Genomic DNA, 14,300 nt, shown 5'->3' on the forward strand with positions numbered 1-14,300 from the left:
TTGCATACGTTTTTAATATTTCTCATGGGGATTTAATCATTTTTGACTTCTCAGTCTGAGTTAAATCTCTTCTTTTTTTTTTTTGGCTCATTTCATCCGTTAAAAAAAACCTGCCTAATAATTCTGCACACCTTAATGAGGAGTTTTTAATTTCTAGCCTTCATGGACAATTATATACAGTATCACTTCTAAATTATTAAATACAAAAATAATAGTAGTTATTAAGATTGATGTGGTTTGGAATTGGTAAAATGTGAGAATGTCTGCGGGAGCGTGACACACACGTTGCGGGAGTGGGCGGTAATGGTCAGAAATTTAAGGAGAGCGGGCTTAAGAAAACTGTCCCGCTCAGGTCGCTAGGCTGCGCGTCAACACACACGGTTTTTTTTTCGCGCTCCCCCATCTCCACCCCCAATCATTAGTGCCGCTTGTTCGGTCTTTGACAGAACATATAGGACAATTTTTTAAATAGCGCCATAAACAAAATTTATTTCAAATTTAATTCAAGCACTTTCAATGACCTATGTTTGTTTTCAAGTACTTTCCAGGCCTTGAATCCATATGTCTGAAATTCAAGTACTTTCAAGAAGCGTGGGAACCCTGGGTTTTACATTTCCATTTACATCCCTAGGATTTGTCCCTAAAATGAAATGGTCTGTTTTTACCTTATTTGGAAGGGTCATGAATAATAATATTGAGCTCTGCTCTGATTGGCTGTTTCACAGTGCGGCTCAATGTTGAGCTCTACTCAGATTGGCTGTTTCACAGTGCAGCTCATTTCAGTAGCTCACCCAGCAGGAAGAAAAATATATATTTCAATACTTTCTCTGGCAGTTATATCGTTGGGTAATTATACTGTATATAAAATGCGGGCATTAGGGAGTCGCTATTAATATGCGGGGCATTGAAACGGCTAGCATAGAACATGGGCGGGTATATGCAAATGTTGGGGGCGTAACTATTAGTGATCCCGACTATAACGTCAGTCGGTGTTATGTTCCGATTCGCCTATTTTTCAGTGGTCTTTTGCATGCACGAGATTTACATAGGGAGGAAACGATGGTGTTTGAGGCTCACTGTATGTCATTTCCATGTACAGAACTGTTTTTATTCAACTACGCCAAGGTAAATACAGTTTTCCATTCTATGGCACGTTCAACAAAACATTAAAAAAAACTTTCTAATATTCCAAAATTTTGACCTGTAGTGTCGTTAGTAATTGTGCATTATAATTAGATCTGAAGCTTTAGTTTAAATGTATTTTTATGCATTGTCGGTTACTTGTATCCACTCTGGGTTTGCAACATTAGTTCATGTCAAGGGCCAAAGTGACGCATGCAAAGTTTGCCACTCTGACTCTAAAATCTTTAGTGGTTGCTAAAGTCAATGATCAACATACAACACCACACAATGCATTACAATACACAGATACATCATTGAAACACCTTTCAGTTTTAATCAGTCTTTATGAATATATTTACACTTTCTGTCATGGCAGAATATTAGCAAACTGTCTTTGATGAGACAATACAAGGTTACTGTGTTTTAGGAATAAACAAACAAAAAATCTACAAGTCAACAAAACGGTAACAGTATACAAAAAAAAAGCAAATCTACAAATCACACACACACAAACATTCAGTTCTTTCTGTCCAAATGTGCCTTAAATAACAGGAATATAAATGTCCAATTCCTCTCCAAATGATTTTTTCCTCCAGATCTCAGTTGTTGCTATGAGAGCCACTATAATCTTGTGCTGAAAGGTCTCCTGTATATGACTCTACTCGGAGGTAAAGACAGGACAGTACAGCTCTGAATGGTGTTTGACAGCTCGTGAACTGGTGACTTCAGCATCATGGCTGGTTCATCTTGGCAGCTTCGGCTTTAATGAGAGAAATCAACTCCTGATTGATCAGGAACACAAAGCGAAGACCTGCAATCTGGACAAAACAAACACACATGCGTTATTGACCAGCTTTTCATTCTTTCTAGAGAATCACTGTGCAAACAACTTCTGAGCATGTTATATGCAATAACATTATTAGGATTAAGGCACAACTTTCTGACATTTTATGTAATACAGTAAATTTTGTTCATTGTGACTTATTATAAAAACAATATGTAATGACACACTGGTCCACAAAACAGCTCTTTTCAGTATGTTAGTTTCGCAATGAGTGTGATGAACATTTTACAAAAATGAAACAATACCAGCCTCCCTGCAGCAGTTATTTTAATGAAACTAAACAAAATAATTTGATATAGAAAACAAAATAAATCAAAACTATACCCAAAACTATAATAACCTTGGTAGCGACTGGATTTGGTACCGGCACAATAGCTATGTTTCCTTCACCCTGTTTTTATGCACATTTTGAAGCATCACATCAGAAATAAGTGATGAAAATGCCAAATATAATGCCATAACTCGCAAAAACGTTTTTACACTCGCTTGAGGTGGTCTTTGACTTGTGCGAAAGAGTTCATGCGAATAATGGGAGATGGAAACGTATTTGCTGAATAAATTCCTCGATGTGTATCAAAAAGGTCATGTGACTTTGCGCAATGGGATGACGCAACTTGACTAACCATGGGACTGACCTTGTTGCACAGCATCTCAAATGTTGTTTTGGTCATTCTGAAATGCTTAAGCCAAAGTCTGTCATCAAAGTATTTCTGTTTAATTGTCTTACACGACTGCGTTCCCAAACAGCAGGCATCCACCTCCGAAAGCACTGACCGCATTTAATGTGCTTCGTCTGCTCGCTCTGAGGTGCAGGTAATTTATCATATATGAAAATGATTATATTCAGTGGCTTCTCCTAATTTTCTTAGTGATATTTAGTGCCAGTTTATCAGGAAATGATGATTTTGTTCTCTTTGACTTGTTGGATGGAAACGGTGCTTTATTTGCAAATGTGTGCTTTATTCGGGTTCATATTCACAAGGAAAGCACTAACTGAGACTTTTAATTTCTAGGTTTCAGAAATGAACCCACGGGCAACATTTGGCCTCAAAGTTGACACCTGTGGTCTAACCGAAACCAAGAGCTAGAAAGTCATTTTCAAGGGACTGAACACATGACTCTGACTTGTCATTATTTTTGCAAACATTTTGCTGTTGAAAAATCTGGATGTGATTCAGTTGCAAAATTATACTAATGGCCTCCACAATAAAAACTGAGCTTTAACTGAATCCCTTATAATACTTTTTTATGGTGATTGATAATAATAGTAGCTGATATACTGTGTGTACATAGAGGAGAACGTGATAGAAACCGTTTTATTTTAATTAAAAATACCGTTTTTTTTTTTTTTTACCGTTTTATTATTTAACTTAACTAAGTTACTAGAACCTCCTCGGTTTTTAAAACCATGACCAGTACAACCTATTTGGGCAATGAAACCAAAACCAGATTTAATTCATTAATTTATATTTAGGCGTTGATACTATAAATATTCTAGAACTGTATACAAAAATGAATCGGGCAATAAATAAATTCCAGTATTCCTACCCCCTTTGACAAGTGAATTTCCATGATTTTTCATGGAGAGTCATGACAGATTAAAAAAGAGATTTCACACAAAGAGCAGTTATAGCTCTTAGAGTGGGGCATAACGTAAAACAAATACATATCGCATTCCTTAAAACTAGCGTGTGAATAGAATTTCATTTCAATGCTTATATATTTTTGGAAGAACAATTTATGTATTTTTCATGCAATTAATGGTCTTGAAAGAAAATCTTAAAATGGTCGTAATTTTCATAAATATTATATATTGATAAGATTTAGACATACAAAATGTATTTATTTATATACTATATACAAAACATGCGGTGTAAATATGGTAAATCATTCTTTTTTGACAGCTGTCATTTTTCCAAACGGTGATTTTGTGACTCAAATGTAAACGTGTCCATACCTCCATCACAGAGTTGTTGTTGAGTTTCCACTTGTTTCCAGACAAAACTGGTCGACCATCAATGTAAATGGGTCTTCGGCCTTCATTAGCGATGAAGAAATCTCCATTATTTTTCAGTTTAATGATCCCTGGGAGTTAGAAAACCAACATTATTTCATTACTTTAAAATTGCATCCCGTTTACACAATGCCATTCAAAAGTCCTGGTGATACTTCAAAGCATCAAATGTTTAAATTAAAATCCATAGAGCAGTGTTACATCAGTCATGCATCGTACTTACTAGTTGCCCAGTAACAACTAGTTAGCTTGTACAACTAAAAAAAATGCATTCTGATTCACTGCAGGTGGGTCATGGGTGTATAAGATTATACACCCAAGATTTGATTAATGATGCAAATATTAACTACATTCTCTAAAATATGAACGTGTTTTAAATGCATTTTTTCATCACGCAGACAGGCACTAATTTGCAGCCTCTCATTTATAAAAATATGTGTGTCGCGGGGGGAGGGGGGTCCTTTTCTTAAAGCATATAAATGGAGGCGAAACAGATCTGAGAGAAAATTAAAAAGGGAGAATTAAAAACAAAACAAAAGGAAGGAAAGAAATGTACCGCGTGGGAGCATTTTAGCAAATGGTTAGCGTGGATGAATCGAGTGCTGGGTATGTAGTATGCAACGGCTGTGAAGCGCTGTATGTACAGTATATGACTGATACCTCGAATATGGTCCATCATGAAAGCGAAACGCCAGTCAAGTCAGACAAGCACCTTAAGTTCTCACGTCCATCGGGACAGCAAAAAATACCACTAGAAGATAAATCTAGTATCGTGGATGCATGTGTGGACCTGTGCTGCCTAGATGTATACCACTTCAATGCTGTCTCTGGCAAAGGATTCCTCCAAGTGGCCCAAACACTAATAAACATCGGAGCTAAGTAGAGCTGTCAAAATGGCTGAAAACCTAAATTCGAATTTTGTACTAAAATATTATCAATATTTGAGTTATATTCAAATTTAAAGGCACAATATGTACGATTTTTTTATTAAAATATCCAAAAACCACTAGAAGTGTTATATATTTTGCTGACTTGTGTACTTACATTATCCCAAATGTTTCGAAGACTGTTTAAATCCATAGAAATAACGACAGCTTTCAGCCTCACCCTGCTTCATTCTACTACGTTATTACATCATCAACTCATGATTTCTGCCCGAGTCCCGTCGGACTGCATCGGCTGTGGGGATGAAGACGACAACTCCCATGATTCCACACTCAGTCACGGCGACATCAAACTACGTCTTTGTCTATTTGTTTAGTTTGAATACGCGCCCTCTAACCGCGAAAATTACATATTGTGCCTTTAAAAGGCATAATTTCAGTTAGGGGGAAAAAGCTTTTGGCTTCTCTCCTGAGGCCACAAGAGGGCGCATCAAGCAAAATATTACTAATGCACGTTTCAAAATAACACGACTATTTTTTTTAAAATGTTTAAAATAATGTTTGTAAACCATATATAATTAATTACGTTGCTTAAACAATTAGAAACAAAACAGCATCATGCATGTATGTATAGTTTAATACAAAGGACCACAAACAAAGAGCACTTTTTTCATTTAAAAACATGAGATGCAGTGGGATGCAGAAAAACCGCCATAAAGTCTCGAGACATGTTTTTTAAAAGTTGAACTTACATTAATTTTACATGGCTTTCTAAACATGCGGCTCTCTTGTGCGAGACGATCGGCGATATTGCCAATAAAGTCTGAATGGAGTAAAGCCTGTGCTTATTTTATTAAGAAAATGTAGGCTAATCTGGCCAAAGACAAACATTTTAAATGTTCATTTAAAAGCAGCTAACGATCAACGTATTATTTTACTATCAGAGATGCGCAGATTAGCTCTAACGTCACTGAATCTGCCGTTAAAAATGAACGATCCACTGACCATATCATCATGCTTAAAACAAAGCATTAGAATAATTAATGTGGCGTTCTGGTGCGGATATCTATATCAGGGAAAATCATAGGTGCGGGTGGATGATTTGTTTGAAGCAGTGGACTCAGGTGACATTTGAGCTGATCTCTATTGTAAATAGAAATCTTTGATGTAACGACAGAAAACATAAATGGGATGCTGTAATCGATGACACATTCGGATGGTAGAAGAAAGTGCACTGTTTAACGGGTGCTGAAGATAACTCAAAATCCCCAAGTCACGCAGTAAATCACAAAATGCCTTCTCTTTTAAAAAGTAAAGAAGGGTTATGCTGTAATAAAGTTTAGTGATGCAAAGCTAAACTTAGCATCAAGGGGCAGGACTGATCACACAGCACCATCATGAATAATGCTGTTCAACCGTCTGACCTTGCTTTCTGGAGATCTTCCATGCAGGTCCCTCCAAAGACAGATCTACATCTATCTGCTTGTCTTTAGTAGCACGTCCTAGTGTGATCTGAAACAGTTCAAAAGTTTGTTATCAGTCAACTGTGGGTGAACTCTTCCTTTAAAACAATTGTGCCTCATATTGTGTTAAATATCTAAATATTCAAGCAAGTAAGTTTATTTTTTTTTAAATAGCACAAACGCATTTCAAGTGAAGCATTTCACAAAAAAAGTCTGCTGCTTATTAAAACAACAGATAGATCATGGTTTGGTTCTGAGAAAAGCGTGTACAGCAGAAGCAGAAGATATTTTGTTAGCACTTTATTTTACAGTCCTGCTCTGCATTTTCACACTATGCATCTATATTAATCACAATACCTGGGTAATAACTAGATACTAAACCAGAACCCATGTTGAGTCCATGCACTTCTATTATGCAGTACATTCTTGGGTAAGTACACTGTAAGGGCACAAACTGTAAAATGAAGTGCAGCCAATATTTTGTTCTCCAATACAGTGACTTTCAGACGTTTTTTACAATTGCAATTTTATGTAGTGTAAAAATATGTTTTGGAGCCACTGTATATATGTGGTTTGTCCTTTTCCCCAAAAGATTAAAAAAAAAATGTAGGACTACAACTTGGTAATGGTTAGTAACATTTCCCAAGCCAGTGTATTTGTGGTTTGAGTACATTCAGTGAGGGACTCCAGCATCATACTGCCAGATTCAACTCCCGCGCATGCATGACATTAAATGCTCTCTGACCTCTCTAGATCTCATCAGATATCGGACCATTCGTCCACGTAAAGCTGCCAGAGTCTGATTATCAAAGTCTGGTGAATTCATGCCTGAAATAATAATATCACACAATCAGACTCAGCGATCACATTCTTCTGATAACTATACAAAAAGCCAGTGGAATAAATCTGACCTGTGATGCTGTCCACTAACACCTGCCAGCGAGGAAGCTCCTGCTCCAGCTGTCTGATCTCACGCTTCTGATGTCTATCTGCAATCATCAGCTCTACGAGAAATGCAATAACATTTCATAGACAGACACAGGAAAAAGTACTGAAACATACTTATGCACGTTTAAAACAACAAGAGGCTGTATGAAATAACTCACCGTGCTCTAAGACTTCATCTCTGCTGTCCCTGATGAACAGGATAAATGATCAGAACCAGAAAGTCAGTGTCATACATAATTGTCAAATAAGGCTGCAAGGGGGGCTAATGAGGAAACACATTATGAATATAGAATGCTGCAGGGATGACGTATTTTTGTAGGCCTGTAACCTAAAAACAATATTTTAGCGCTTCTTGTTCCATCATCCTGAAGTCAGTGTTTTTGATTGTTTCAGATTGTTTTTTGTTTTTTTATTCTGATGAACAAAACGTGTAAGAATCATGCATTTTGTTGGTCACAGAGCTTATTTTCTGCAATAATCCAAAGACCAGTGGAAAAATCTGAAGAAAAAAAAATAATAGAGGATAATCTGGCTTGGTGTGCATTACACGATTTTAATGCACAAATTGTGTACTGCTTACTGACGACAACACAAGTACACATTCATTTCAGATGAGTTAAGAATACACCACTAATATGCATATGTGACCCTGGACCACAAAACCAAGTCATAAGGGTCAATTTTTCAAAACTGAGATTTATACATCATCTGAAAGCTGAATAAATAAGCTTTCCATTGATGTATGGTTTGTTAGGACAATATTTGGCCGAGATACAAATATTTGAAAATCTGGAATCTGAGGGTGCAAAAAAAATCGAAAATTGCATTTAAAGTTGTCCAAATGAAGTCCTTAGCAATGCATATTACTAATCAAAAATGAAGATTTTATAAATTTACGGTAGGAAATATACAAAATATCTTCATGGAAACATGATCTTTACTTAATATCCTAATGATTTTTGGCATAAAAGAAAGATCGATAATTTTGACCCGTTCAATGTATTTTGGGCTATTGCTACAAATATACCTGTGCTACTTACGACTGCTTTTGTGCTCCAGGGTCACATATATGCATGAAAACAAGCTCTCTCACAATAAACAGTTTTATAATGTGCATGTACACATAGTGAGTGACATTTCGAACAGTGTGCTGCAGCATGACTAAAAATATTAAACTTGAATTCACTTTTAAAATTTAATTTGTCGTTTAAAGTAACACAGGTTACATTATAGTACAAAAGCTAAACTTAACAGAATTTACGTGAGATTTCAATTTGATCTGCTTTTTTTGTTGTTGCATAAAAACCGATATAAATAAAATATTTTTTTAAAAAGTTCATTAGTCACACTGCAGGACAAAGTGTTATTGTGAAGTATTATTTGTTAACGAACTCATAACACATGATGGTGTAGCGTCGGTTTACTTACTTGAGTTTGGCATCATCAACCACCTGCTCCGCATCAGAGAAGTTCAGCACTTGCTCTCCTTTAGGCAGAGGTTGAACTAGAAACACATCGGATGAGCTGTGTAAATGATAATGACCACCGCATGCAGGAACACCAGACATGAGAGCATCTCACCGCTCTGATCCTCCAGCAGATAGTACTGCTTGAGCAGCTGCCAGTGGACCATCAGACTCTTAGCAGTGCGTGATGGGTAAAACACATTCGGGTGCTTGTTGAGCAAATCTTGAAAAACCTCCAGCTTAGGCTGACTGCTCTACTCACAAACATGAAGCAAGGATCAACTGAACAGTGATGGCATTTAAAGCAACAACAGCAACAATACAATCTAGAAAGCATTCACTCTAATATGTCATCAAAATGCTGATTTCGTTCTAGAATGAATGTCTTACTGAGGTGATCTTAGCGAGCAGGGCTTCCTCTGTCTGACTGAAGAGAGCTTTACTCTGAATAGCAGCGATAGCCTCTGGATGCAGCTGTCTCATGGCCTGCCACGCCAACCTGAGGAACAGACAAAACCCTTCGAAAACGTACATTCATATCGTATTGTTAAGGTAAACTAAAAAGCAAAAACTCTCTAATTTTTTACTAACCCTCATGTCATCCCAAACCCTTCCAGAGAAGAAAATCTGAGAAGCTTTGCATTTAAATAGGAATCCATTTAAAAGCATCAATACACACAGACTTACATTTCAGATATCAACTTCTCCTTCTCCTAGAATCCTATCATAATAAAACAAATTCACAAAACATATGATTAAGAAAAAACTGTAACTAAGAGTTTGAGGTTCATGGAATTCATATTATTAGATTAAGGTATTCTAAGACTTGTTAAATAATTGCTCATTTGCAGACTGTATGAGCATAATTGAAAATTATACATGATCAATTATTCAAGCGTTTGCCTTTTTAGAATTAGGTAGAACCGTTCAAGAGAGGTAACTAATTAAGAGGTAGATTCTCTGCATCAAACTAATATTCTAGCTTCCAACACTACCTGACCAAACTGACGTGTTGGTGGATACAGTCATTAAAAAAAAAAAAAAAGCCAAATATCAGTTGATATATTGTCCCTGGTGTTCAATTGCCATGAACAGAATGAATGAATAGGGCAAGAGGTATAACTTTATGACGCTATTAGGAAATGAACATGGCTGTTATCCTTGTGTTCTGGGGAAGCAATAAGTCTTTGGGGTTCGGAATGACATGAGGGTGATGGCAATTTTTTTATTTATTTCACTTTTCTACCAGATTAAAACAGGAACTATAACTATATGAGAAGAATGATTTGGTCAGAAACTCACTTTGATATGACAGGGTCATACAGCAGAGCGTACCAGCGCTCCTGAATCTCCCGCAGCGTGAAGCGACAGCTGAATTTCACTCCCAGGTGAACGGATGTGAGATCTGTGGTCTGAACACAAAGTACAGTTGAGGGAAAATGATGCATTACGAGCCAGAAAAACAACAAACAAAAGAAAAACTTTTGAACAGAATGAAGATGTGTACATTTTTCTTATTTCGCCTAAATATCATATTTTTTCATTTAGTACTGCCCTTCAGAAGCTACAGAAGATTTTACTTACATGTTTCCCAGAAGACAAAATAAGTTACATTTACCCTGATCTTCAAATTCAAAAAGTTTTCATGCTCTTAATGCATGGTTTTTCCTTCTGGAGCATCAGTGAGTGTTTGAACCTTCTGTAATAGTTGCATATGAGTCCCTCAGTTGTCCTCAGTGTGAAAAGATGGATCTCAAAATCATACAGTCATTGTTGGAAAGGGTTCAAATACACAAAAATGCTAAAAAAAAAACAAAGAATTTGTGGGAGCTGAAGGATTTTTCTCAAGAACAGCAGGTAGTTTAACTGTTCAGGACAAACAAGGGACTCATGAACAACTATCACTAAACAAAAAAACACAACTGTTAATTATTCAGGTAACAACACAGTATTAAGAGTCAAGTGTATGTAAACTTTTGAACGGGATCATTTTTATAAATTCAACTATTATTTTTTATTGTGGACTATATGTAAACATATTTTATGTGAAACCTCTTATTCAGGTCAGTACTAAATAAACAATATCATGCATTTTGTATGATCCCTCTTATTTTGGTAAAATAATTAACGTTTTGCAGAGTCTGCAAGGGGGATGTAAACTTTTGACCTCAACTGTACATCTACGTCAGTTCAACTCATCTCAGCAGAACTTCTCTGAACTATTAAGCTCCTAAAATCTGACAGCTGACCTGTAAAACGGCATTGATGAGCAGCAGGTCATCAGTGGGTTTCCAGCGGCCCAGGTCTTTGGTGATCTGTAAGGGCTGCTTGTTTCTCTTCATTCGTTTGGTCATCGATGAAGGCGCCATCAGCATGCTAAGAGGAGGCGTAAGAGAGCTGCCAGACTTTAAACCCTACAGTTCAGAGACAAATTATGGAGTAGCAGATCAACTGAAATGTAAAGAATGTTTCATGTCACACTTAAAATACAGATGTTACATATCAGTAAAACAAATCTACTAGCACCATGCATGTTTACTTTAAAAGACAGAAAAACAAACACAGAAAAACACACCATCGTTGTATATAAAACATGTAATGACTGTATTGCACATACGCAAGTATAGAAAAGAAATAAAACGAAATATATATGAGCTAAAATGATTCTATTATATTAAAAGCGCAAGGTCTTATTTCAGCTATGCAGAAAATTTGTTGCTTAATATTTGCTGTTTAAAATTGTATATTTTAAAATGCTTTTGAAAGAAGTCTCAAATGCTCATCAAGGCTGCATTTATTTGGTCGAAAATACAGTAAAAATAGTAGTATTTTGAAATATCATTACAATTTAGAACTGTTTCCTATTTGAATACATTTTAAAATGCATTCCTGTGATGTCAAAACTGAATTTCCACACAGTCCTTCAGAAATCATTCTAATATTCTGATTTGAAGCTCAGCTTTTTAAATTATTTTTTATTATTTGTCCTGAATTATTAACAATGGTTCTAATTATTTTCAATATTGAAAACGGTTAAAAATAACCATGCTATTTTTTTTCAGGTTTCTTAAACGAGGAAAAATCTAAATGAACAGCATTTAACTGAAATACAAATCTTCTGCTGTGACATTATAAATGCCTTTACTGTCACTTTTGATCGATTTAATGCTCCCTTGTGGAATTTTAAATGATAGTGTAAACGTTTAAATGATAGTGTATCACAACAAAAACTGTTTTCAACTGTTTCTTGAGGAGCAGCAAATCAGCATATTAAGAATGATTTCTGAAGGATCACGTGACACTGAAGACTGGAGAAATGATGCTGAAAATTCAGATTTGATCACAGCAATAAATTACAAACGAAAACCTAAATCTCAAATATTTTAAACTATTGACAGGTAGGTATATAATTCTTCTCCTCTCTCTCACACACACATTTTCAGTGGTCTATCATACAGTGGTTCTTGGCCAGAAAATAATAGGTAAGATTCACCACAATCAAATATCCCAGAGATTTGTGAAATAAAATCCAAAAACCTTCATTACCTTCTTCTTGTCACTGGATGCAAGGTCATTCCCAGGGCATCTGATTGGCTCGATGACTGGCTGACCTTTGACCCGACTGGTAGATTTCGCAAGGCTGCTCTCAACCAGTTCATCATCAAACTTCTTTCTCTTTATTGATCTAAAATATAATGATTTGACACCTTTTAGACATACGTAAATGACCACAGTGAACCAGAGGACTGCTATGGTAACGGATGACTCCTCTTCACCTGGAGGAGCTTCTGCGTTTGGGAATCATCCCGGCTCCGCTGAAGGCCTGAGCGGCTGTCCTCTTAACAGCAGTGGACCCCTCGTCCTCGGATCGGCTCTGTGACACCAGAGGTCCAGCCGCCGCTTCTGCAGCCACACCAGAGGGGATGCCTGCCTTCACATCTGCAACACAACACCTCATCAATCAGAACACATCATAACTCTAACCATTAGCTATTCTAAACACACTGTCCGTTCATCTACAGCGTAGATGAGTGAAAATTGCTACCAAACACTTTTTGAAATAAAAACTTCTGCTATTCTGATATTATAATGTTGTCTTACCTTTCTCCATGATCTCCTGATCAGCTGTTTAACACTGAGAAAACCGATGAATCATGAATACTGGGGGCAGAAAGAGGAGATAGTATGAACACAGACCTAAACAATAATAAACACTATTAATACATGTGCAGTGCAGACGCTACAACGTTAAAGCTAGTGCAAAACTATACTCTTATATATCGGGTAATTCTACATTAGATGTATATTAGAAACAATAATAAACACTATTAATACATGTGCAGTGCAGACGCTACAACGTTAAAGCTAGTGCAATACTATACTCTTATATATCGGGTAATTCTACATTAGATGTATATTATTACGATTTACTTGCTTTATCAGCTCTAATAGCGACAATTACTGTGTCAACCGTGACACCACCGCAACATATTTAGGTTATACATTCAAATCGAGAATTCAGGCGATGCAGGTTTTACCTTTAGAATGAGTATCTTTGCGCTCTGACTCTGATCAAATTCAAATATAACTTAATATTTTATTCCTTTATTTTATTAACAAAATAAAGCGATAAGGCTAAACCAGGATAAGCTAACTGTAGACTTCTTCTTCTTCTTCTTCTAATAACGTTTTACGGCGGATGGCAAACCAACTTCTGGTGCATTTACCGCCACCAACTGGACTGGAGTGTGGAGCACTAATAAATACATATTTATATTTATCTATATTTTATAAAAAAAAATAATAAAAAAAATTACAAACAACCCCCCAAAACACACACATTCCTAAATTCTCCTGATTAATTCTATTCCTTTAATGTATTTAACAATAGCACCATATATTTTACCTTGTTCTGCATGCTCTTTCAAGAGGTTTGACAAATGAAATGATTCAACACCCATGTTTCTTACTTCCTTAATGAGTTTTAACCTTTCTTTTTCATATTTTTTACATTTTATTAAAACGTGCTCTATTGTTTCTGCCTGATTACAAAAAATACATTGACCTGTTTCATGTTTTCCTATATTAAACAAAGAGTAATTTAATCTAGTATGCCCTATTCGGATGCGAGAAATAATTGTATCTTCTTTCCTATTCCTAAAAACACTTCTTCCATTTCCTACTTGCTGCTGAATATTATACATTTGTCTGCCCTTGCTTTCACAGTTCCATACTTCTTGCCATTTTTTGTTTATGAATTCTTTAATTTTCCCTTTAACCTAGTCCAGTGTCGCCGCCCGCCTCTCACACCGGAACCAGCCCGGACTGAGTTTCTGCCGTCTAACTGGAGACTTCTGTGGAGTTTGAAGCGTTACCGGGTTAGACAGGAAATGTCGTCAGAGCACAACAAAGCTCTGCCAAACGTGCCTGCAATACGTGCCTGCAATTGTTGTGATAGGGTAAATGTATGGTATTTTTAAATATCCTAAACTCTAGTAATCCGTGTATCATTCGATCATTCGTTTTTTTTATTTAATATTGAAAGTAGAAAAATTAGAA

The 14,300-nt window shown here is 36.2% G+C and overlaps 1 protein-coding gene across 3 annotated transcripts; it reads right to left on the minus strand.

Annotated features, from left to right (window-relative positions):
• Positions 1-1,160: 1,160 nt before the first annotated feature.
• Positions 1,161-13,409, minus strand: LOC107683638 (microspherule protein 1-like). 3 transcript variants are annotated; one of them, XM_016479709.1, is made up of 15 exons: positions 13,280-13,409; positions 12,843-12,887; positions 12,518-12,680; positions 12,288-12,426; positions 10,991-11,155; positions 10,044-10,153; positions 9,132-9,240; positions 8,857-8,995; positions 8,704-8,779; positions 7,434-7,462; positions 7,239-7,331; positions 7,073-7,155; positions 6,289-6,376; positions 3,924-4,051; positions 1,161-1,940 (listed from the first exon to the last, which is right to left on the minus strand). In XM_016479709.1, the coding sequence occupies exons 2-15, from the start codon at positions 12,850-12,852 to the stop codon at positions 1,854-1,856; spliced, it is 1,419 nt and encodes a 472-aa protein (XP_016335195.1). In that variant the 5' UTR covers positions 12,853-12,887; positions 13,280-13,409; the 3' UTR covers positions 1,161-1,853. The 3 variants fall into 3 exon arrangements, with proteins under 3 accessions (XP_016335195.1, XP_016335193.1, XP_016335194.1); XM_016479707.1 differs by having other exon boundaries at positions 12,843-12,902; XM_016479708.1 differs by having other exon boundaries at positions 12,843-12,938.
• Between the last annotated feature and the right edge of the window lie 891 nt (positions 13,410-14,300).

Source organism: Sinocyclocheilus anshuiensis, unplaced genomic scaffold (assembly GCF_001515605.1).
Source record: "Sinocyclocheilus anshuiensis isolate Anshui unplaced genomic scaffold, SAMN03320099.WGS_v1.1 scaffold1809, whole genome shotgun sequence".
NCBI lineage: Eukaryota > Metazoa > Chordata > Actinopteri > Cypriniformes > Cyprinidae > Sinocyclocheilus > Sinocyclocheilus anshuiensis.

What these genes read in the sequence shown, in the direction of transcription:
- LOC107683638 (XM_016479709.1), bottom strand. An exon ending in AAACGCAGAAGCTCCTCCAG is followed by an intron (nt 12,427 to 12,517) that starts GTGAAGAGGAGT and finishes ATTATATTTTAG; the next exon opens with ATCAATAAAGAGAAAGAAGT. An exon ending in CATCCAGTGACAAGAAGAAG is followed by an intron (nt 11,156 to 12,287) that starts GTAATGAAGGTT and finishes TCTGAACTGTAG; the next exon opens with GGTTTAAAGTCTGGCAGCTC.